Source organism: Phascolarctos cinereus, unplaced genomic scaffold, assembly GCF_003287225.1.
Source record: "Phascolarctos cinereus isolate Bilbo 61053 unplaced genomic scaffold, phaCin_HiC Scaffold_5;HRSCAF=322, whole genome shotgun sequence".
In the NCBI taxonomy this organism is placed as follows: Eukaryota; Metazoa; Chordata; class Mammalia; order Diprotodontia; family Phascolarctidae; genus Phascolarctos; species Phascolarctos cinereus.
In genome coordinates this window covers 196357929-196381007 of record NW_027555958.1, presented here as the reverse complement: position 1 = coordinate 196381007, position 23079 = coordinate 196357929, and the positions used below count along the sequence as shown (strand labels likewise).

General features: G+C 33.8%; 1 protein-coding gene across 23 annotated transcripts in view; it reads left to right on the top strand.

The window, feature by feature from the left end:
* RIMS1 (regulating synaptic membrane exocytosis 1) overlaps positions 1–23079 on the top strand; it is a 699885-nt gene that overhangs the window by 562040 nt on the left and 114766 nt on the right. For 14 of the 23 annotated variants that reach the window (XM_078155292.1, XM_078155286.1, XM_078155284.1 and 11 more), the window contains 2 exons: positions 8792–8904; positions 20446–20612. The exons of the other annotated variants lie outside the window; for them this stretch is intronic. In XM_078155292.1, the coding sequence (XP_078011418.1) occupies positions 8792–8904; positions 20446–20612 (280 nt within the window). The remainder of the gene's footprint in view (positions 1–8791; positions 8905–20445; positions 20613–23079) is intronic. 23 annotated transcript variants of the gene reach the window in all.

The following is a 23079-nucleotide window of genomic DNA, read 5'->3' as shown; positions in this document are numbered from 1 at the left end:
CATTGTAAATACAAAGCCACTGGTTTTGAATCAGGAGACCTGAGTTCTAGTTCTCTTGATTCATTTTAACTCCACAATTCTTAGTTTCCTTCAACCTGTAAAGATTCAATTTACATGGCCACAGTATCATAGATTTAGAGCTGAAATGGACCTTAAAGGCTCTTTTACAGAAGAAGAAACTGAAATCAAAGAAAGATAAGTGACTTGTCCAATGTTACACAGCTAGTGTCTGAGGCAGAATTCAAATTCATATCTTTCAGACTCCATGTCCAGTGCCTTTGTCCCTTTGAGATACAAAATTTAATAAGCATTGTCTTTAAATATTAATGTCCTTCGTTATCATATCTTACTGCACCTGACAATTTGCAAGTATTAGATTTCTTGTCATTTACCTCTGCCATTAATTAGATATTGTCAGATTCCAACTTAAGCCAAGTCTATACACACAGCACAGTGTGTGTCTGAGTGAATTTACTTCATTGAATTCAGTTCCAAATGAAAAGAGCCCACTTCACAAAGTAATCTGCAGTGACAATTACACACAATTGAGTTTTCTAGTAGTGACATGACTGACTTCTTTAGGGTATTTTGTTAATTTATATTATTTTTAAAAGGTTAAAACTTCTATAAAGTGTTTGCATACAGTTCCTAATCTTTGCATCAAGTAATTTTTCTCTATATGTTTAATGTGGAAAGATTATTATATAAACAATATAACTTTTTTTCTTCCAGAAATTATTATTCACATTTCTGTTAGATCGAAGATACAAAGATAAATGAGAATATTTAAAATATTGTGAATTTAAAGATAAGAAAAGATAATTTTTTGCCAATAAAGATACACGTTAATAACTGTGTGGCTCTCAGCAATTGTCTTAACCTCTCTGGGCCTCAGTTTCCTCATTTGTAAAATGATAGAGTTGAACCAATAGCCTCTGGTGCCTCTTCAAGCTCAACGATGCTATGGCACAAGTTTGGGAAATATTTTTCCTTTAATACTATTAAGATAAAAATAAAAGATTTTAAACTTGAAACAATTAAGGATGTTTACCTCAGGTACTAGCAAGTGAAGAATGAATGTGAAAGTTATAGGGGAATATCAGCATTCTTCTCACATAGACCAAGTTTGTTTGTCTGTTTTTTATTACACTAGGAAGCTTTATGAATTGGATAACATGGCTAGCTGAAGTTACCATTGTATTTTAGGCTTGTGGTATGACATGAAAAGAGACCAGATTTTTACTGTAATATAAATTCATAAGGCAAATAGTTTGTTCATTGATCGTGTTACACTGAGAATCAGGAAAACCGAAGTATAGATCCTTCTTCAGACACTTGCTAAATGTGTAATCCTGAGCAAGTCATTTAATTTCCCTCACACACAATTTTCTCATCTATAAAATGGGGATAATGACATGCACCTAATAATTATTATTGAAATTGATATTATTACTGATGGCTAGCATTTATATGATATCTGCCTTCCGGGAACTATGCTAAGCGTTTTGCAAACATTATTTCATTTTATCCTCACACCAACCTTGAGAGCTAGATGCCATTATTATCACCATTTATCGTTGAGGAAACTGAGACATACACAAGTTAAATAACTTGTCCAAGGTCATAAGGCTGTTAGTTTTGAGGCTAGATTTGAGCTCAATTCTTCCTAACTACAGATCCAGCATTCTTTTCCCTGAACTACCTAGCTACCTAATAGGATCTAATGGGATGGGATATATAAAGGACTTTGAAAATCTTGAGGCTCTAAATAAATGGTAACTATTATTATTATTTTATATTTGCCACTATTTGAGGAAATTTGTTTCTTAGACTGTTTTGTGGCATGGTGAATAGGGTGCAAGGCCTGGAGTCAGGAACACCTGAGTTTAAATCTGTGTTCAAACACTTGATAGCTGAGTGATCCTGAGCAAGTCAATTTACCTCTGTTTGCCTCAGTTACTTCATCTATAAAATGTGAATAATGGTAGCCCCTACCTCCCAGTGTTGTTGTGAGGATCATATGAAATAATAATTGTAAATTATTATCACAGTTCCTGGCACATACTAAGTATTATGTAAATGGTAGCTGCTTTTTTATTATTATTATTATTATTATTATTATTATTATTATTATATAATTCTCAAAGTCCTACTCCTTCACTCGTTTATTTCTTTACTCATTCAGCAAGGATTTATTCCATTTTGCGGTTCTTTAAAATTTTTAAATACCCTTGCTTTCATCAGATATAGGTCTTACCTCCACTAAGGCATATTGCTATGTCCCCGTACTTTAAATGACTGTTTTCATGAGTTGGCATGGACAAAAATACTGTATTACATTTTGGCCAAGCTTCTGGAGATGTTTATATCTGACTTCAGTTAGACTGGTCCTTAGGGGCAAAAATGGATACCTGGTGTGCTGTTGGCCTTGAAACCAAAACAATTTCAGCTTGGAGATTCTCCAGAGTTAGTTCTCTGATGTCATAGACTTTCAACAGCATGACTAGTCATTAAAATGGGACTTTGAGAGGAAATGGTAGTTATTTTATATTAATTTACATTAATCAATACTATCATTGTGGGATTTTTTTCCCCCAACAAGTGGTACAGATATATTTTTCAATTTTCAACATCGAACTTTCACTCAGCTTTGAAACCTCTACAATGCAACATTTTATTGACTTTTTAACCAACCATGAATTTGAACTGATTTGAGATTTACAAAGAAAGAGATCCATATATTCAAGTAGACATAAATAAAGATGATGTTGGTGTATTATGAATTCATTTTAATGAATCTCTTGGTCATTTGAAAAAGAAAATTTTTCATTGTAAAAAACAAAAAGTGAAAGCAGATTTCCATAATGAAAATTGATAAAACAGCATCAGATTGGTAGACAGACAATACACACACACACGTATGTATATATGTATATATGTATATGTACGTGCAGAGAAAGACAGAGCCCAGAACTGTATTTCATTTGGTGTGATATAGGACATCCTGCCATGATGCATATTAAGAATTCTTCTCTAATTTTATAGTTTTAAAGTGTTACCGTGCAGGAACAGAAAGTTTACGTGATTTGCCCATGGTCACCCAAACTGTATGTCAGAGACAGAATTTGAACTGTTTTTCTTGATTCCAAGCCTATCCCTTTAGCCACAAGTATGAAATTATACATATATGTATTTATATAGCAATTTGAATGTTATAAATAGTGTAAAGTCTAAAATGAAGCCATTACTTTTTTTACATAGTTAAGATAAAAAATGAACTTACATGAGTATACCAAATAATCTTTGAGTACCAAAAAGTATTCTTAAACTCCAAATAATTCTTATTTTTTTGAAAAGTGAAGTAGATTTTAATAGTTATGTATCTAGCACAGGGTAATTTAATTATGAAGTTATTGTGATTTTCAACTTACTATAATTTTTGAAAATTTATTAGTAAACTATTTGTTATTTGGGAGATTGATATGACTAAGTGAGGTGCATGTTGGGAGTCAGCAGACAACATATTATTAGTGGCAAAGTATTCAGGAGAAGGAATCTAAAAGTCGGTACTAGAAAAATGTGTGACCAGGAAGAATGAGGAACCTATCGTTTAGCAACAGTAAAGGATAACCAATGTCCAGCCAATGTCCTCCATTGAGATACATGCATAATGTGAAGAGAATGGAAGAGAGGCCTTCAGAAAATTGGTTAGATTTCCTATGGTGAATGTATAAGAAGATGTGGATGACAAAATTATATAAGTTGGCTAGCTATTGATGGAATTCTGTCCCCTTATTAGAAGGAAGAGTTGAGACCAGTGCTGTATTAGAGTATTATAGTACTTGAACTGTTTGTATTAAAGACGATAAAAAGTTTATGAAATGTAAGTTTAATATTAGAGTTTCGGGAAGTTTATTTTCTTTTCCTTTTTCTTTTTTTTTGCTTTTTCTTCATTGAAGATAATCTTAAAAAAGCCCATTTGTATGCATATAAACATATATGTACATATTAAGTTAGCCAAACTTCAATCTTCTAAAAACTTTAAAACCCTAGAGTATTTGATATATACTGAGATAATTTTATTTATATTTTATTATTATTGATGTTCTAAGCATTTTTATTTCAATAATTCAATGTCAGATGATTATTCAATACAGTATTTCACTTTTTCTTGAAAAACAAGGCCTTTTTTCAAAATGTGTTTAGAGCTTAAATTTAAAATTAATACTGTAATTCTTTTTCATCATTCTATTTGAAAGACAACATCATGAACTTACAATAAATCATTACTATTGTCTTTGAGAATATTTCAATACATTCATGTAACTGAAGTAAAGAAATATAATGAGATAAACCCTTATACATACTGAGTCCATGATTCACACCAACATTCTTTTGAAGGTCAAGCATTACAATCTAATAAGAAAAAATATATAATGTTTTGAATCTAATGAAACATAATTGTAAAATTATCATATTTATTAAATTAGTGTACAACTAAGAAAATAACTTAGTTAATTATACTAGTTACCATATTGATACTGTACCTCCAAATAGAATTGCCACCATAGCGGTTCCATCACTGAATTTAACTCAGAGTATAGCAATTTCCAACATAATCAAAGCATGGCTTTTAATGACCGCACAGGAGGGAACTTTTCAAGATTGAAACAAATACTGTAGGTAAGCTTCTCATTTTGTATGTCCACAAAGGGTCTTGTATAGGATTAATGAAGTTGTACATAGTTGAGAGATTAATTGAGATATTAAAAACTGGCAAGACAATGGAGGGAATCAAGCAAAAATCATTGAGGGTCAGCAGCTGAAAGGGTGAATTTATTAGAATGCTTTGAGAAAACATAAAATATTTTGAAAATGAATAAAATCAACCATAGCAAGCAATAAAAGCTCCTCCATTGTTCTGAAGAAACTAAAATTTCTCATTGGAAAGGCCATTTCTGTGGTCCTTCACAATAGCAATACATAATTTGACAGGAGACTCCCCAAAAATGCCAACCTTATACTATAACCACAATATAAGTGGTCAAATATCTAATAGTCCTAGAATTCTGATTCCACAAAAATCAAAACTAGATTCATACCATTTATATTGCTTCTCTAAAGACTAGATAGCTATATTCCAAGCCCTGATATTTTTCTAAGAACATATAGCATAAGTACTTATAATGTTGTGTCAATATAGCTTCTCGTCTTGATTTCTAAATCTTAATTCTGATTCTGAAATGTTGTCTTTGTAAACAAATTAGCATTTCTCTTCATTTCTCTAAGCTTAATATAACTAATTTTCCATTTGTTTAGTGATGATACCAATGGAATTCTTTAAAATGATTGTGGATATGTAAAGTAATGAGATTATTGCCAGTTCAATTCTTCTTTTACTTGAAGGTCATTTTGTTGGGCATTATATGAAATAATAAGAAATTAAGATTTATGAAGCACTTTACATGTTATATTATTTGATCCTCATAACAACCATGACTAGTTAGTGATATGAATTAGACACAACCTTCCAAAAACTTCACAATTAAAATCAATTTCAAAGTGTGCAATTGAATTATTTCACCCAAAGTGATTGAGGGTCCAACTGGCTGGAGGCTCAATAGCACACAGTAACAGAAGAGTTTGGCTATGCAAGGACTGAAACACATAAAATCACATCCAAGTAAACATCCATACATATAACTATGAGCTATGACTTAACCAGTCTTAAAAATCCTACATTAAAATAGTATCCAGCTCTGAAAAATAGTTTTCCAATATATTATTTAAAATTATTCTGATCCAAATCGAGGTGTCTATTTTAAGTCATGTGACTGTTATTTCCAGAGCAGATAGATGTCTGACTGAATGCTCAAGTGACATGATCTCCCAATTAGGGAAAAGAGTTTATGGACAATCTGTACATTTTCTTTTTGTGCAGCCATGCTATGATGTTCACCTTCTCTCCCTCTCTTCTCACCATGTAAAATCACACTTCATACCCTTCACTGTCAATGTTTATAAAATTTCAGGAAATTTAATTTGTTCTGTGTTTTGTATTATATTAGCTATATTAAATATATTAGTAAACTTAGTCATCTTTCACTTCATCTTGTCATCATTCGACTTAAACAAGTTTGATGAGATGGACGGAGAGAACTTGTGTAATTTACCAAACTACGATACTAGGCTGAAAACTTTACTAAAGTTTCCCCAATGAGTCAGTGCCCCAGACATGGTTAAGATTCCTATTTGATGCTTAACAAATGTATGTACTTGCTGATTACTATTTCTTAACAAACTAACTGAGGTACCAAATTCTTATGCTGTGCATCAATCTTGAGTTTCAGTCTTCACTTTCACAAAAGGGTGATACCAGAGACCCTTGTGCTATTGCTATTTGACCATGGACTGGAGATCTCTGAAATGGTGATGAGATGAAGGGAGGAAAGGACACAATGATGACAGTGCTGATGTTCTCCAGTATCCATCATCTTAACAATCATAGTGCTGATATTAAATGTTCTATCCATATGGCAAATGAGCATCTGCACACATGGTAGGCATGGAACACTTGGCCTTTGCAGGTATGATCAGAAGAGACTGTGGCATTATGTATAGAGAGCCAGCCTCAAAGCCAGGAAGACCTGTGTTCAAATCCCAACTATGACATATATTGACTGTGTGACTCTGAGCAAGTCACTTGACTTCCAATGTTCTGGGAAGCTCTATAAGAGCTTAAATTGTAAATTGCAGAGAAGCTGCTGACTTGCCTTAGTAGCAGTTTCCCTTACCTGAGACTATTGTATAACAGTAGACTCACAGGTCCAGACTTATCTGCATCAGAAAATCAGAGATTTAGAGCACAAAGTGATCTTATCTAGTGTAGACCAGTCACTTTACAAACAAGGAAACAGGTTCTGGAAGGTTAAATATTAGAATATAAGCTCTTCCTACTAGATCATGAGCCCTTTGAGTGCAGGGACTGTCTTTCTTTTGTATTTCTATGTCTAATACCTAACACAGTGCTTGGCACATAGTATATGTTTAATGAAAGCTTTTTATTCTTTCAAGTAAACGCATCTAAAATCATGCAAGCAGTAAGAAGTAGATCCAAAACTCAAAAAAAAAAAAATCAAGGAGAGGCTGGAAGGCCACATGTTGGGTATGTTATAGTAGAAATTCCTTTAATAATTGTGTTTGATGAGATGGCCTCTGGGTTCTCTTCCAACTCTCTGTTTCTGTAATTCTGTGAAATTTGGTCGTCTTTCAACTACCTAGATTGTAAGCTTAATTTGATAGGACACTTGAGGTCAAAATAGTTGGCATTTATAGAGTTCTTAGAGTATTAAAACACACTTTATATACATTATCTCATTTAAGCCTTACAACCACCCAATGGGGGAGTTACCACAGCCATTAATACCTCCCTTTTATGCAATAGCAAACTGAGGCTCAGAGAGGTCAAATAGCTTGCCCATGGTCACACAGCTGGTAAATATCAAAGGTGGGTTTTGAACCTAGAACTTCCTACCTCTAAAGCCAGACTTTTTATCTAGGGTGTTGGCTGCTGTGAGATTAACTCAGTATCCAGTTGAACCAAATGTGATAAAAGCTTCTTTGTTGTTCTGAAGTGTCTGGATATCTTTAAAAAAAAAAAGGCTTCCTATCTAATCAGTTAATAAAATCAACAAGTACTTTTTAAGTGCCTACAGCATGTTAGATGCTATAGAGGATTCAAAAGAGATCTGAGAAACAGTTTCTGACAGAAGTAAAGTAGTCTTCAAAATTGGCATAAATTGAATCACAAACATATGCGTAGACCTTGAACAAATGAGTTATGAGTCTTTAGGAGAGTAGAATGAATACGTAACCATGCTTTTTCAAGTCTGCATCTTCTTTTGTTTAAGTAATAGAAGGAGAGTGTTCCTATAGTCAACATGCTTATTGATGTTCATAATGATTGTTTTTTTTAAAAAGAAGATATTATCTTCAAGGGGCAACCTTTCCCCAAAATTTCAATAATTTGCTACTTTAGAAGGGGGAAAAGGTTAAAAAGGAATGCATTTCAACACATGTAATTTAAAGGAAGAAAAGTAAATTTTCAAATTAGATTTTTCATGCATCTGATTTGGACATAACACAAAGCTCTATTGAAAAATTGACTTTTTTTTTCACTAATGATCCTATTCTCAGCAATAGCCTAAGCTGGTACATGTGTATGCACACATGCACACAAACACACACTACTAGAAAATGGGCAAGAGTCACAAATAGCTACTGTGAGGAATAAATGATTTAATAAAGAATGTCTTAGAATAGCAAATGCTCCTTGCTTGAAGCAATTTCTGGAGATAAATGAAAGGATTTAGTGTATGTGTTCATGCGTGTATGCATGTGCATATTTGTATGATGTGTTATTAGCCAGGTTTATTCTTTCTCTGTAGTTGTCCTGATAGTCAGCTAATTAACAGAATAACAAATTTGAAACTAACTTGTTCTACGTAATCATTTTTAATGAGCATTTAGAGTACATCTTTCAGACAAAACTTAGGATACTTATCTTAAGTTACTAATATGTGTGTCAAGTCCTGTGTGATTCAGATTTCATTCATTTCTAGACTGACATTCAATAGTGTTGTAAACTCTGCATATTGTCCAGCTTATTGTCATGTGAATTATTTCTATATTTCATTTAACTGGAAGATCATTAACATTGAAGTCTTAATCCATTCAGTTCTTAAAAGGTGTTCCACATCTTTTAATGGACTTCCATTGTGTGTTTTTACAGCAAGCTTAGTAGTGGAAGAGCGAACAAGACAGATGAAAATGAAAGTACATCGCTATAAGCAGACAACAGGGTCTGGTTCTAGCCAAGAACTTGATCGCGAGCAATATTCCAAGGTAAAATAGCAGCAATAAAAACGTAATTTTCCCACTTAGAAATGCAATATTCATAGTGGGTGGAGGGACACATATTTGATTGCCAGTTTTTAAAGTAATTATGGTTTTATAAATTATCTTTTTTTTATATCATTCTTGCAACAAACCTTTTGATGGCTACTGCTTCCTTGTATTTCAACAAAACACAAATGCTTTTGTGCAAAGCAAGACCAGACATTAATAACTGGGATCCAAAATTGTGCAGTATTTGAGAAACACTAAACTACTTTTAAAATGCTTTAGGCAAATTCATGTAAATAAACAATAATTGTGAAAATAGTTTACTAGCTTTTCATATTAAAATACCAAACAACAAAAACATAAGGTATATACAGAAATTTAAAAAGTAGGCTTTTGATATATGTATATATATATATATATATATATATATATATATATATATATGTTTGTTAATCAATGACCAAATATTGCTCTTTGTACCTCAAATTTGTCATTGACTTATGCCTATAGTAATACTGTTTTAAATTTTAAAGAAGTCACACAATTCTAAATTAGAATAATTTGTCTTTAGCAAGTAGCATTTATATTCTAATAGTATTTTAAAGGAAATCCTAAAAAAGTTTAATTGTAGGTAATTGCTAATTGTCTTATCAAAAGCATACTTATTCAAGCACTTTTTTCAAATTAATTTCAATGATATATCATAGAAAATACAGTCATGGTTATAGAGCTATTTGGGGGCCAATTCATTATCCAAAGCAGCACATTAGAAACAGAGGACCATAAGAAATGCAAGGTTCACATGACCAACCCCTTCATTAGTTTCTTTCTGTAATATCTACCGGAACTGAAATATGACTTTAGATAGTGCAGATTTTCAGTCCTGTAACCATCTATTTAGAGCCTGCTACAGAGAAAACAAAGGTATTTGAGAATTGTATTTAATTGAACGCCCATTGGGAGGCTGAGTTACTAGTCCTAGTAAACAGACTAAACAATTATCTAAAGTCACACTCACACCACTTCCAACCTAGAGTGTATTCAAGGAGTCATGCTGCCGTAGATAACTGGCGATATTTCTGTGCAGTGCTACTCAAATTCCTAAGAATCTTAACAACCTTCAGAAAAGATTGAATTGCAAAGGCAGGTCAATAAGCAACATTCTTTGATGCTTTAAACTACTGACCCTGGGTCTAGCTGCTCTTCTTAATTCCTCTTCTGATGACTCCTTCAAGACACTATCTCTTCCTTTGCTCATTTAACTTCTTTTTTTTTTCAACTGCTGATGTAATTTCCCCTTGGTCTTACTCCAAATACATCCTAGTAGAAGGCAGAAGGGAAAGGGAGTTGAGTTCTTTCTCATCCTTTGGGACCAAATACAAACCTCAAGGATCGTAAGATCAAGTGAACATGTAAGAAAATAACTTTAGGGGAGGAATCTTGCTCTTTTTATGCTACTGCTTTGCAATAGGGTTGCACTAGTGTTGCCAAGAAGAAGGGGAAAAAGGAAGTAAGGAGTCAAGCAAAGAGGTGTGCTTTGGACAATGTTTTCCAGTTCTTCCTGAGTTGTCTTTTCCGACAAATAAATAGTCATATGCATGGTGAATGATATTCTGAAATCCTGAAACATTATGCTTGCTGCTTTTCAAATGTAGATGAAAAGGCATATGTCAAAAGTCAAACAAATGATTTTTTTTAAACCTACTATCTGGACTGTCTGGGGTCTTGATCCATTAGAACAAAATATGACCAGATTTCAAAATTTGGGGATATCAAAATGTCACATAGTTTGGAAAGGATCAGTTAGGTCCACATGTGATGGATGAGAAATCTAAGGTAAAGAGATTAGATGATTGGTCAAATTCACTTACATGGTTGGTCAAAGAAATGGGAGTAGAAATCATATATTTTGACTAATTGGCCAATTCCTTTTTCACTGTTCCACATTAATGGATTGTTGTAGGCTGTAAGAGCACTGGACCTGGAGCCAGCAAGACCTGATTTTAGATCCAGCCTCAGATACTTACTAGCTGTGTGACCCTTAGTAAGTGTTTTAACCTCTACCAGTCTGTTTCCTCAAATGTAAAATGAGGCAAATAATAGCACCTACTTCCCAAGGTTGTTGTGAAGCTCAAATGAAATATTTGTAAAGCACTTAGCACAATGCCTAGAACATAGTAAGCACTTAATAAATGCCTATTACTTCTTTTTTCTTGTATTCCCATAAATGCACCCTGAATGGAATATTCTGGCATGTATTAAAATTAACATTACCTTATTTCAGGCATACTAATTTAGTACTCTTTAACTGATTTAAAACATTTTTTCAAACCATATTACTTCCAATTATATTAATACCATTCTTAAAAAGCATCTTATGATATGAATTATTATACTATTTGAGTGGAATCAGTTGTGTGATCTAACTTGCCATTTAAATTTTCCAGGACTCAATTTTCTCCTTTGAGTAACTGTGGAGGGTGTCATGTTCCCTTTGAACTCTAACAACCTATGAATTCATGACTCATTAGCTTAATATAATAAAAAATTGACAACTCAACATAATTTTAAGACCAGTACATTTTTAAAAAGTAAATTTAATTCATACAGCTTATGTTTAGTTTCCATGCCATAATAGAATTTCAATGACGGAAGGGACTCTACAGGCAATTAGTTCATACCTTACCCAATGCATGAATCTCTTCTGCAATATTTCTCAATACTGTTCAGACAGCCTCCACCTAAAATTACCTGTAGTAGTGGGGAATTCACTCTTTCTCAAGGCAACTCTTTTTTTGTACATGTCTCTTAGAAAGTTCTTTATTATACTGTTTTGAAAAACTGTCTCCCTGTAACTTCTACCCATTTGGTCCTAGTTTTTCCTTCTGGCAAAAAAAAAAAATGATCTACTTAACTGAAGCTTACCCATATAAGAGCCATTCAAAACATGTGATGATAGCTATTATGGTCCTGCCCAAGACTTCTCTATTCTAGGCTGAATATCCCCAGGTTTTTCACCAATTCTTATATGACTCAATTTCATGATCCTTCAACATTCTACTCATATTTCCCTGCAGTTACTCTGGCTTTTCAATGTGCTTCTTAAATGTGATACATGAAAATGAGCATCACCCTCTGACAGAATGTAAGCTCTAAGAGGGCAGGGACTATTTCATTTTTGGCTTTGTATCCCATTCCCAGTACAGAACCTAGTATATAGCTTAGGACTTAGAAAACACTTATGGAATTGAATTGACACTCTGTGTTCTAACTAAAGTAGAGTGAATCAAGACTATCTTTTTCCTTGCTTTGGATGTTCTACCTTATATTAATGCCTCAGAGATCATGTAACTTTTTTTTTCATGTTATATTATTGAATGACAGTAAATTTATAGTTAATGTAAATTCATAGGACATTTTTGACGAAACTATACTTCTCCCATTTTTGACAAAGCTATATTTGTTTATGTATTTTTTTAACCCAATTGTAGAACTTTTCACTTATCCATGTTAGATTCCATCTTATTGGCTTCAGACTTCCTATTATTCAAGCTTCATCAATATCTTTTTTTTTAATCCAAATACTGACATCTAACATTAGTTGTCAGTCCTAGGTTTTTGTCATTTATTAATATGTTATTATCCCTACTTTTGAAGTTGTCAGTTATGTTGAACAGAGGCTGACCAAGGAAAGAGCCCTAAGACAACCTACTAGAGAAGCTAGATATTTTTTGATCTAGTCAGTCAATCTAAATTTTGGCTAACTGTGTGATCATCTGGTCTACATTATCCATCTTGTCTACTAAAATATCAAATATCTTACAGAAATATAGGAACATCATTTATTTGCTACTCTATAGGTCTCTCAGGACTTACTATTGTACTTCAATGGATTCATCTCCAATAGGGGCCACTCTCCTCTCATATCAAACACGTACTATTCATATTGCCTTGCCCTATGTGATTCTCATCTGTGCCCTTCCATAATTTTACCAGAGGAACTACCCAACATGGGTGAACTCATTTTTTTAAATTTTTTAATTAATATAAGTGAATTCATTTTAAGAAATATTTCATGCATACCAATGTAATTTTTGGTCTGTCCGTATATCATTCCCTTCTCCTACTAGTCCACACAGACTTCTCATTCATATTTTTCAAGAGGTTCATTTACTCACTTGCTGCATATGAGAATGCTGAAGTCTACTTATGTCCAACATGCATCCTTCTATTTCCCTTTTGCTTGCCTGCAATTTAGCTGCATCTGTTTTTTACATTTTCTGATTTCATTTATAGTATGAATGCCAATGAAGGTGTATTGCTATTCTTCTAGTTAGGATACCAGCTCACTTGTCAAATAAAGTGTGTATATTTAGTGAACAGCGAAATTCCTATTTGTTGATAGTACAATGACTTTTGTCATTCTTATCACCCTCTGCCACTCTACAACTGTTGATTGTAGAAAAATAAGAGAGCTACATCTGCCTGGGTGCAATTTTGTACTTTTCTTTTTTTCATGCATTGACATTGCCAAAGAATTCATCCCTTTGCAGCCAACATGCTAATGAGGAGCCTTTCCATGCTTAGCTTAAGCTGACATGGTCTGTCACTGGAACCATACTAAATGCTTTGCTTTCCCAGTATCAAAGCCTGCTTTTCTTGCATTGCACTGACCTTCAAGAGCTAACAATTAACAGCACAATGAGGCACTAGAGTAAAACTTTTGTGGAAAACCCTTCTAATAACCCTTTCAAAAAAATGAGATCAGCCAAGCATGATTTGCTCCTAAGGAGCCCATTCTGAATTGTAGGGTTTTTTAGTTTGTTAATGAAAAGAAAAAGTTATATAGAAATTCTTATACAGAACAGTAATTGTTGTATCTAGATATTTGAAGTAAGGGTTTTTTTCTTTGGTAGTTTTGTAGTTTTGCTAGTGACATAAAGGATTTTGGCTTAACTTTTATAAATATTTTTCATTACACATGTTACATCACATGACAGAAGTTTCAATTCAAAATCCCCGTTATCCACAGTTTTAAATTCATTGTACTGTGTAGATGACTTCCAAGGCTCCTTCTACCTAAGTCTTTTTTAACCACATAGTTTCAACAGCAAGTTTAGTTTTTCCCACAATTTCAAAAGTTGTTTCATTTTGGTTTTATTGATCATCTAAAACTTGAGAAATTTTTTCTCTTACAATAACAATTATTTATATTTGATTTATTTAAAATAAGTCTAATCTCTTCTCAGTAAGGCAGCTAAATAAAATAGAATGTCATCTTTCAAGTCAGGAAGATATTAGTTCAAGTGTTGCCTCTGAAACACATACTTAGCTACATGACCCTGGAGGCAAGTTACCTAATCTCTCAGTCTTCCAGGAAACTCTCTATGGCTATAAATTGAGGAGAAGATGCTAATCTGTGTTGGTAAATTCAAATCCCTTATCTGGAATATCTCAAACCAGTGAAATAACAGGCACAATGCTTATCCTATCTAATATCAAAGACATAGAATTGTAAAGCACTTTTAGAGCCACCAAATCTAATCCCCTCCTTTTACAGGTGGGAAAAACAATAATAACAACAACACTGAGAAACAAAGAGATTAAGTGGTTTGCCTAAGATTCTACAACTAGCAAGTGTCTGAGACAGGCTTCAAACTCTGTTCTTTCTGGATCTAAACTCCATGCTTTATTAACAAGCCACCTCTCTGTCCCTATTATTAGAACTACAACTGAGAACCAACAGAATAATAACGGTTAGATATATTGAATTTGGCCATCATCTTTTCCCTTTAGCTGCATCTTAACAGCTTAATTAATATTTCTGATGGAGCAATGTTGCCTTTTTCTAAGAGAGAGCTAGAGTTTAAATGAGACTCTTCATTCACAAAATAATAATAATAATAATAGCCTAAAGAATATATCTTTTTATGGCTATTGAATACAGCATAGATTTTCTGAGGGCAATTCCAGAAATCGATGAAGACATACTGCTCCTTTAAATAGTATTAAGTTGATCTTTTATTGTTAAGATCCAAAGTTAAGGGGGAAAAAAAGCAGTAAATTTCTCTTAAATACTTGTACAAGTGTATTATCTTTGAAGTTTGAATGCCTTCTGGGCTTAAAATCTCTTTCTCTCATTTCTTTTATTGATTTTATATCCAGGTAACAGTGTCTGGGATGAATTAACCATAATGCCTAGGTGCTGTGGTGAAATTAAGTGCTGTTCTATGTACCTTTTACTTCAGATATCTCATTTTAAAGAGTGTATCTATTTCTTTATCTAGAAAAAGAGATTCAAGTTAATTTTCACTATGCTTTTCATATATTGCTACTGTACATTAATTACTCTTAATTTTTTTTTAATGGAGGACCACATGTTATAGTAGAAAGAATGCTAAAACCAGGCTCAAGACTCCGCTATGCCTCTTAGAAATTGTATGATCCTGGGAAAGTCATTTCATCTCAAGGGGCCTAATTTTCTTCATCTATAAAATGAGAGGGTTGGATTGGATGACCTATCCATGTCCTTCTCATTCTGAAAACTTATGCACTTAAATATATTAGAATTCAAACACATCTGATACCCTGTGAACTCTTAGGCCTCTGAAGTAAGCAATATATAGTTCTCTTAAATAAAAATTCCCCCAAGCAAAATAAATGTATATGGAACTTTCTATGTCTTAGAGAAAAGGAAAATAATGAAACACGCTGGTGATAGATGATAGTTTCATGTATTTCATTTAATGAACATACATAACAGAAGTTAATAAAACTAAAGTAGAGCCAATCATAAGATATTTCACATTAGAATATTTTTGTCCTTTTTTTTTTCAAATTACCAGTGAAGAAGAGATATGTGGATGATGAAAGACTGAAGTAGTGTTATTTAATTTCTTTTTCGTTGATTTTTTTAACCAGACCTTTGAGTTCATCAGCATAGGGAACTCCCTGGGAGGAAAACTCCCTCTACAGATGCATATTAGCAATTCTGTGACTAAGAGAACAGTCTAAGAACATTAATGTGCTAAGTGGCTTCCCCAAGGCCACATAGCTAGTATGTGTGTGAGGCAGGATTTAAACTAACCTCCTAACTAACCAGCCTTCTAGGCATGATATGAATAATCAGTATCCCAAAATTACATAATTGCAATGATAAACATGAGTAAGAGGTTACTTAACATCCATTTTCCAGGATATTGTAGGCTTATCTGGGAATATTGGAAGCTTGAGGATTTCTTATAGTCCTATAATCTCTTTTATTCAAAGAATTTTTCTCATTCACTACCAGATACCTCATTGTACTGTCTTTTGAGTTACAAAGGCTATATGGATTCATACTAGAGTTATCAATATTAGTAAGGTGTATCTGAATGAGGCATTGCTAGAAGCCATAGTATCTCTTATAGGTAGATGTCCTAGGGCAGAGGTGGGGAACCTGCATGTGGCCCTCTAGGTCCTCAAGGCCACATGTGGCCTCGAGGCTGCAGGTTCCCTTTTGCCTGCATAAACCACACAGGATACATCAGTGACATACATATTGGTAAGTGAACACATTGCCTCATCCCTGGATAGCACTTAAATTTGAACTGACAAAATACATCCAACTCACAACCGACCAACAACAGAGAGACTTTTTTGGGAGGGACAGTATTTGAGCTCTGTTTTTCAAGGAAAAAAATATTCTTTTGTGTTTTATCTGCCCATTTTTTTGTGTGTGTGTTTTAGTTTTAGAAAAATAAGGTGGTGGGGAAACATACAGATAACACATAGCATTTAAAAGATAATAATTAATTTGAAACTACAAGAGAAAATTATCATAGGGCAGCTCTCCATTCCAGGCAGGTATTTGGCTTTCCTTAAGCTCAAGTAAATTCTTTGCTTGCATACAAAAGTGTGTCTATATGGCATCCTTCCAGCATGAAGGCCTGTATGGTAGGCATCATTCTGGTTCCTCAATAGCTAGGGATGAATTTTGGTTGTGTCATGTACAATAATCTCTAGAGACAACTGGGAGTGGGGGAGGGAGTAGATATAGCAATGGACTCAGAGTCAGGAAGATCTGAGCTCAAATCTGGCCTCAGATATTCACTATCTGTGTGTCCCTGGACAAATCACTTAAAATATCAGCCACAGTTTTCCCATCTGTAAAATGGGGACATCTCCCAGGAATATTTTGAGAACAAAATGAGACATATGTGTGTGTGTGTATACACACATATATACTTTTATATGTATATATATATACATATATGAGTATATATACACATATATGTATATGTGTGCGTGTGTGTGTGTATGTATATATATATAGTAGCTGTTGTTACTATTGATGTTATTGAGAACCCTACTATAGAGGAAGGATAGCAGCAAATGATATGCTTTCGAAAAAGAAAACTTATGATCTACACCCATAATGCTTGTTCTTCTTTAGACTGGAAATCATAAAATTTTCCAACTTTTGATCCAACATATATTTTTTATAAACAATTCATCCATCAGACATGTGATATGACATTTGGACTGCTATCTCTCTTACATTTAGTTTCTGTATATGTATCCTTTCTTTCTATGTACACATTTAAAAAATGAGGTAAAGAATTATGCCAATTGGAAAAAAATTAGACTTAAATGTTCCACCTAAAATATGCAGATACCTGAATCAAAAGTACATTTTTTACTTCAATTATTTTATTATGCATGTATAACCACAGGCTCAAACATCTGTGGTTTAATTGTTTTACAATAGCAAAAGAGTCTTTGCAAGATTTTAAAACATTTTCTAAAGCATTGAGTTGATTAATATGCCTTTGAATGGAATCAATCATTCTTGGTAACAGCATGGATGTTAAATTTTAAAACCACACTTTTTTTTTTTGGTGAGGCAATTGGGATTAAGTGACTTGCCCAGGGTCACATAGCTAGTAAGTGTTAAGTGTCTAAGACTAGATTTGAACTCAGGTCCTCCTGACTCCAGGGCCAGTGCTCTACCCACTGTGCCACCTAGCTGCCCCTAAAATCATACTTTTGGACCATACTGGATATATTTTTCAAACACTATCAAATTTATACTCTTGTGTTTTTTTTTTAATAAGACTTGTGATATCATCAGTGTTAGGAGATTCTGATGAGGAGCTCCCTTTACCCATGCCAGCAGATGCCTTTTCTGCATCCTTAAAGAGTTACCTGGGATATTTAGAAGTTTGGTGACTTACTCAGGGTCAGACAGTTGGCAGATCATGGGAAAATCTTGGACCCAGCTTTTCTTGACTCTGAGCCTAGCTGTCTTTCCACTATGCCATCCTGCCTCTCACTTAAAGCTGAAAATTTCATACTTAAAATATAAAAATAAGTAAACTTCTAGAAGATAAAGCTAATTACCCAAGTACATGGGTGCATGAAAGTTGTTGGGTTTTAGGTAAGTGAATATGTGGTGCCCTAAGAGGTAAGGTTCCAAAAATTAGGAATAAAGTATAAGTAGTATTTTATTGATAAAGAAAATGAAAAGGAGAAGGAAGACATATTTGAAGGTTTTCTTTGTAATGCAGATTTATTTTCTGCTTAAGCTATTTTACAAGTTTTGATGATGTCAATACAAGTGAAATATGTGCAAATATTTAAAATGTGCATACATTCATGTCATGCTATGTAGAATATATACCACATTTTGTTTTCCAAAATTATAAGGCTTATGGGTCGCACCTGAAAATGTAGGTTTAATTAAAATGTAATGATGACAAGCCACTCCAATATCTTTGCCAAGAAATATCCAAAAAGGGTCATAGAGTCAATCCACAACTGAAAAATGACTAAATAACAACAAACCAGATTGTTCAAAGTCAGTATTTATTGTACAGGGGAATATTTTTAAGAGAATAGAAAGAAGGGTGGGTGATGGTTTGCAGGAGAGCTGTTTCAGAAATGCTGGGGGCTAAAAATACTTTCAAAGAATGTATTACAAAGAAAGTAGGTGATGCCCTTGCTAGCACACATCATCATTAGCATGTATGATATATCTAATAGTACAGATTACTATTATCTTGTTCCATGTTTAAAAAGTTGCCATAACTTAAAAAACATGATGGCCAGTCTTCTGAAGATAAACCTCTCTGAACAGCAGAAGGCAACCTTTGGTACAAGATCCAAAAGCTTTGAAGATCTATATCTAGACCAGGTGATTTTGTAAACTGGCTGAAGACAAGTCTAAATGAATTTGGAGAGACCCCTCACCGGTTCTTTCGCCATTAAGAGTTGAGATTTATTGTTTTATTTTTGGACACATCAGCTCCCAATTCAGTCTACTACATTGTGGAGATGCCACAATCTGCATCTTTGTAGGAAGTACCCCAATTTGTTCACTGAAAAGAGTTGTGGATTTGGAGTCAAAGAATATGAATTTGCATTAGGCTCTGCCTTTACTATCTGTGTGACCTTGAGTTAGTCTTATAACCCTCTCTGAGCTTCAATTTCCTCATCTGAAAAATGAGAAAATTGGACAAAATCACAAATTCTTAACGTAGGAACTGTGAACTTTAAAAAAAATCTTTATATTAGTAAGTGTATTTGAGTGTAATTGGCTTGTAATCATTTCTATTTTATACATTTAAAGGTGTTGGGTTCATAGGCTTAACCAGACTGCCAGAGGGGTCCATGACAAAAAATAAAGGTGAAAAGCCCCTAGATTAGGTGATTTGTAATGCCCCTGAACCTCTAAGTCAATGGTAATTAACATATAGCCTTTGAAAACATTAGAGAATAATAGAGAAATAGTTAAGGGCAGAAAACCAGGAAAAAATCAGGTAGTGAGAAAAAGTAACACGAGAGTAGGTTTAGGAGATGTCTTAGGTCTGAGCATTAAAAACACTGAAAAAAGCCTTTGAAATGTTGTCAGCACTGTAAATCATAGATGAGAAAAACATTTTGCCGTTGTTAGAGTACAAGGGATTTTTTGGGGGGAGGATGTTGGAGTGGTTAGGAAGGGGTATAGGATCTATAGTTTCTTCAGTAAGGGAAACTCCTTCTACGGATGCATATTAGAGCCAGGTAAGTAATTTAAAGGCTTAAAGAGTTGTTTGGGGTCATTGAGAAATAGGTGACACCCATGGTCATTCAGCTAACAGGTGTCAGAGACAGAACATGAGACCATTTCTTCCTAATTATAAGGCTGGATCTTTCTATCCCCTATACCGCACTGCCTTTCAGCGTGTTTGTGAATTATTTAGGTCTGATACTGCGAATTTTCTATCTAAGCAGCCTATTTCTGAATGCCTACCTTTTAATTCAGTCTTGACAGGTCCTTATTGAATATTCACTTGTAAACAGTTCTAAGATCCTTATGAAGCAGCCTTTTGCAATAGTATTACTATTTGGAGACTGCTATTCTCCAATGCTTGTTGACCTAACTCTAGATTGTTTAAAGAACTTTTCCCAATTTGTCTTTCCAAAAGTGTGTTGAGGTTTGGCTAACTCATCACCTTGTAGATCTGTGTTTGCCCTGAGGTGTGATAATGGTGCTCACACTTTCTTATTTTTAATCTTTAGTATAACATACATAAAGATCAATACAGAAGCTGTGATAACGTCTCTGCCAAATCATCAGATAGTGATGTCAGTGATGTGTCAGCCATTTCCCGAACCAGCAGTGCCTCACGCCTCAGCAGCACAAGCTTTATGTCAGAGCAATCTGAGCGCCCCAGGGGTAGAATCAGGTGAGTTGGCAATCTATGCTCTTTGTATGTCCTGGATCTTCTTTTCTGGTCAAAAAGAAAAAAAAAATAAAAGATCTAATAAGCTTTCAAATAGCTGGTTAGGAATTAGATTGAAAGCTCTAGTAACTCTCCCTCACTGTCTTTAGAGAAAGTATTTTACTGTTCATTGATCCTGGGACCCTGAGCACTTGGAAATGTAAAGCATGGCTAGGCAGAAAAAAAAAATGTCATTCCAGTGAAAGTAATGGGATTGAGATCAGATGGTGGTTGACTGTTTATAATTATACAAGTCCAATGGCACTCTGTTTGACAGTAACTGATCAGTTTGACTAAATTTTGCCCATCTTAAATCCATTCAAAGGGGAAGAGTGTTTTAATAGAGAAAAAGGGCAGTCTGGGAGTTAAGAAGATCTGAGTTCATGTCCTAGTTACTATTACTATCACCAAAATCCTGTGGAGAGAAGAATGAGGAACTTGGAAGATAATGACACACCAATGACATTTATTCAATGCACCAAAATTCCACAACTCACTGGAGAACACCATTGAATAACATATTGAAAAACCACCCCCCTCCCATTATCATACTGCTCAATTTCCCTTTGTGGGAGATGGGGAGAAAGAAGGGCTTTTTAGGCTTGAGCACTAGGACAAAACACATGGCAGGCTTATCTTGTATGATAATAATCCAGTCACTCACTACTACAAACATCTATTATGTTTGTGTGTTCAATTTACTGCCTTAGACTCTAGAGATACAATAACCAATAGGACATAACCAATTCTTATCTGAAAACATTTCTAAACTAGTTTATAAAATAATTTTATACCAAGCATCTTGGTATAAGATAAAGTGTAATGAATATTAAGACAAAGGACCTGGTTTCAAATCCTAGCTCTTCTACCTTCTATGTGATCATGGGCAGGTCACTGCAGGTCTCTAAGTTTCAGTTTCTTTATCTGTAAAATGGAAGGGCTGGACTCAGTTATCCCTAAGGTCCCTTCCAATTCTAAATCTATGACCTTGCCTTCTAGGGCGGCTATAAGGAAAGGTGTCCATTAATCACAAAGCACCGTATAAATTGAGCTAATTATTCAGCTTACTCAGCAATGTGTTTCAATTGGCAACTTCCCTAATGATGTGCTGAGAAAAAAAAAGTTTTTGCCTTACACTTATTTTGACTGTAATTTCTCTAATCTCTAAAAAAGAGAACTTCACATTATTGTAAAATACATACTTAAAGGTTGTTGGACAAAAAGTTATTAGTTGCAGATTAAAAAAGAAATCCCAGTAATATCCTAGACTATTCTCTGTGAAGACAATTATGGGAGAGCTATTTTTATAAGCCAACAAAATACGAAGCATTCAACTAGTCCAATCTAGCAAGGATTTATTAAGCACTTTGTATGAATTTAATTCTATAATAGACCCTGAGAATAAAAAGGAAAAATAATCTCATTCTCAAGGAGATTTATTTATTTAGATTTATATAGCATTTTAAGGTTCACAAAATGAATACTTTCTTCACAACTACCCCATGGGAGATAGGGTAAGTATCATTATTCATTCTAGAAGTGTGGTTGATAAGATGGAAAACTGGTCCATTGGCAAAGATTTGCCAAGGACTAACCAAAAGGAATTTAGAACAAATCTAAAATTTCATTTAGATAACAAAGACTATGCTCTATGTAGTGAGGACTCATGATTTTATCTTGTCTTTCCTATACAAAAGGTTTTCCCCATTCAATTATAAAAATGTTTCTAATTTAAGTATAATAAACTAAATCATATATAAGTTTTAAGGTTAGATTTGTACTTATATTTGTACTTGTTTGATATCTAAACTTAATATCATGACAGATTTTCTACATATTTTAAGCAAAAAAATAGAATACAGTGAAAATCCATTGATTACTTGATAGTTTATGAACAACTGTGCACCAATAAAGAGATTTTTTTTTCCTTCTGTGCATAAACTGCTTAGATCCACCAGTTCATATGTTAACCTCTTTTTGATCTTGGCTACAACAATTATATTTATGTAGGAAGCATTGTTAATTCTTTATTGTATTTTTCTCTGCTATGATAACATGGTTTAAATTTGAGAGAACAGATAGATTATGGGTCTGTGTGTGTGTCACCTGGGAACAGTTCAGTTATGGTCAGAGAGGCATATGCCCAGGAATTATCCCCAATACCTCAACCAACAGGCAGTGAATAGCTTTCTGATCTTTTTTTTTTCAGTCATAGAAAAAGTCTACGGTATAGAGAGGTTCTAATCTTCATTAGTAGAGAGAGTATCTTGATGACATCAAGTATCTTGTCATGGTTCAGGGTTTTTTTTTTTCATTTTTTAAATAATATCTTGTTTTTCCCAATTACATGTGGAGGCAATTTTAAACATTCATTTTAAAAAATTGAGTTCCAAATTTTCTCCTTCTCTCTTTTACCTCCGCCCTCCCTAAG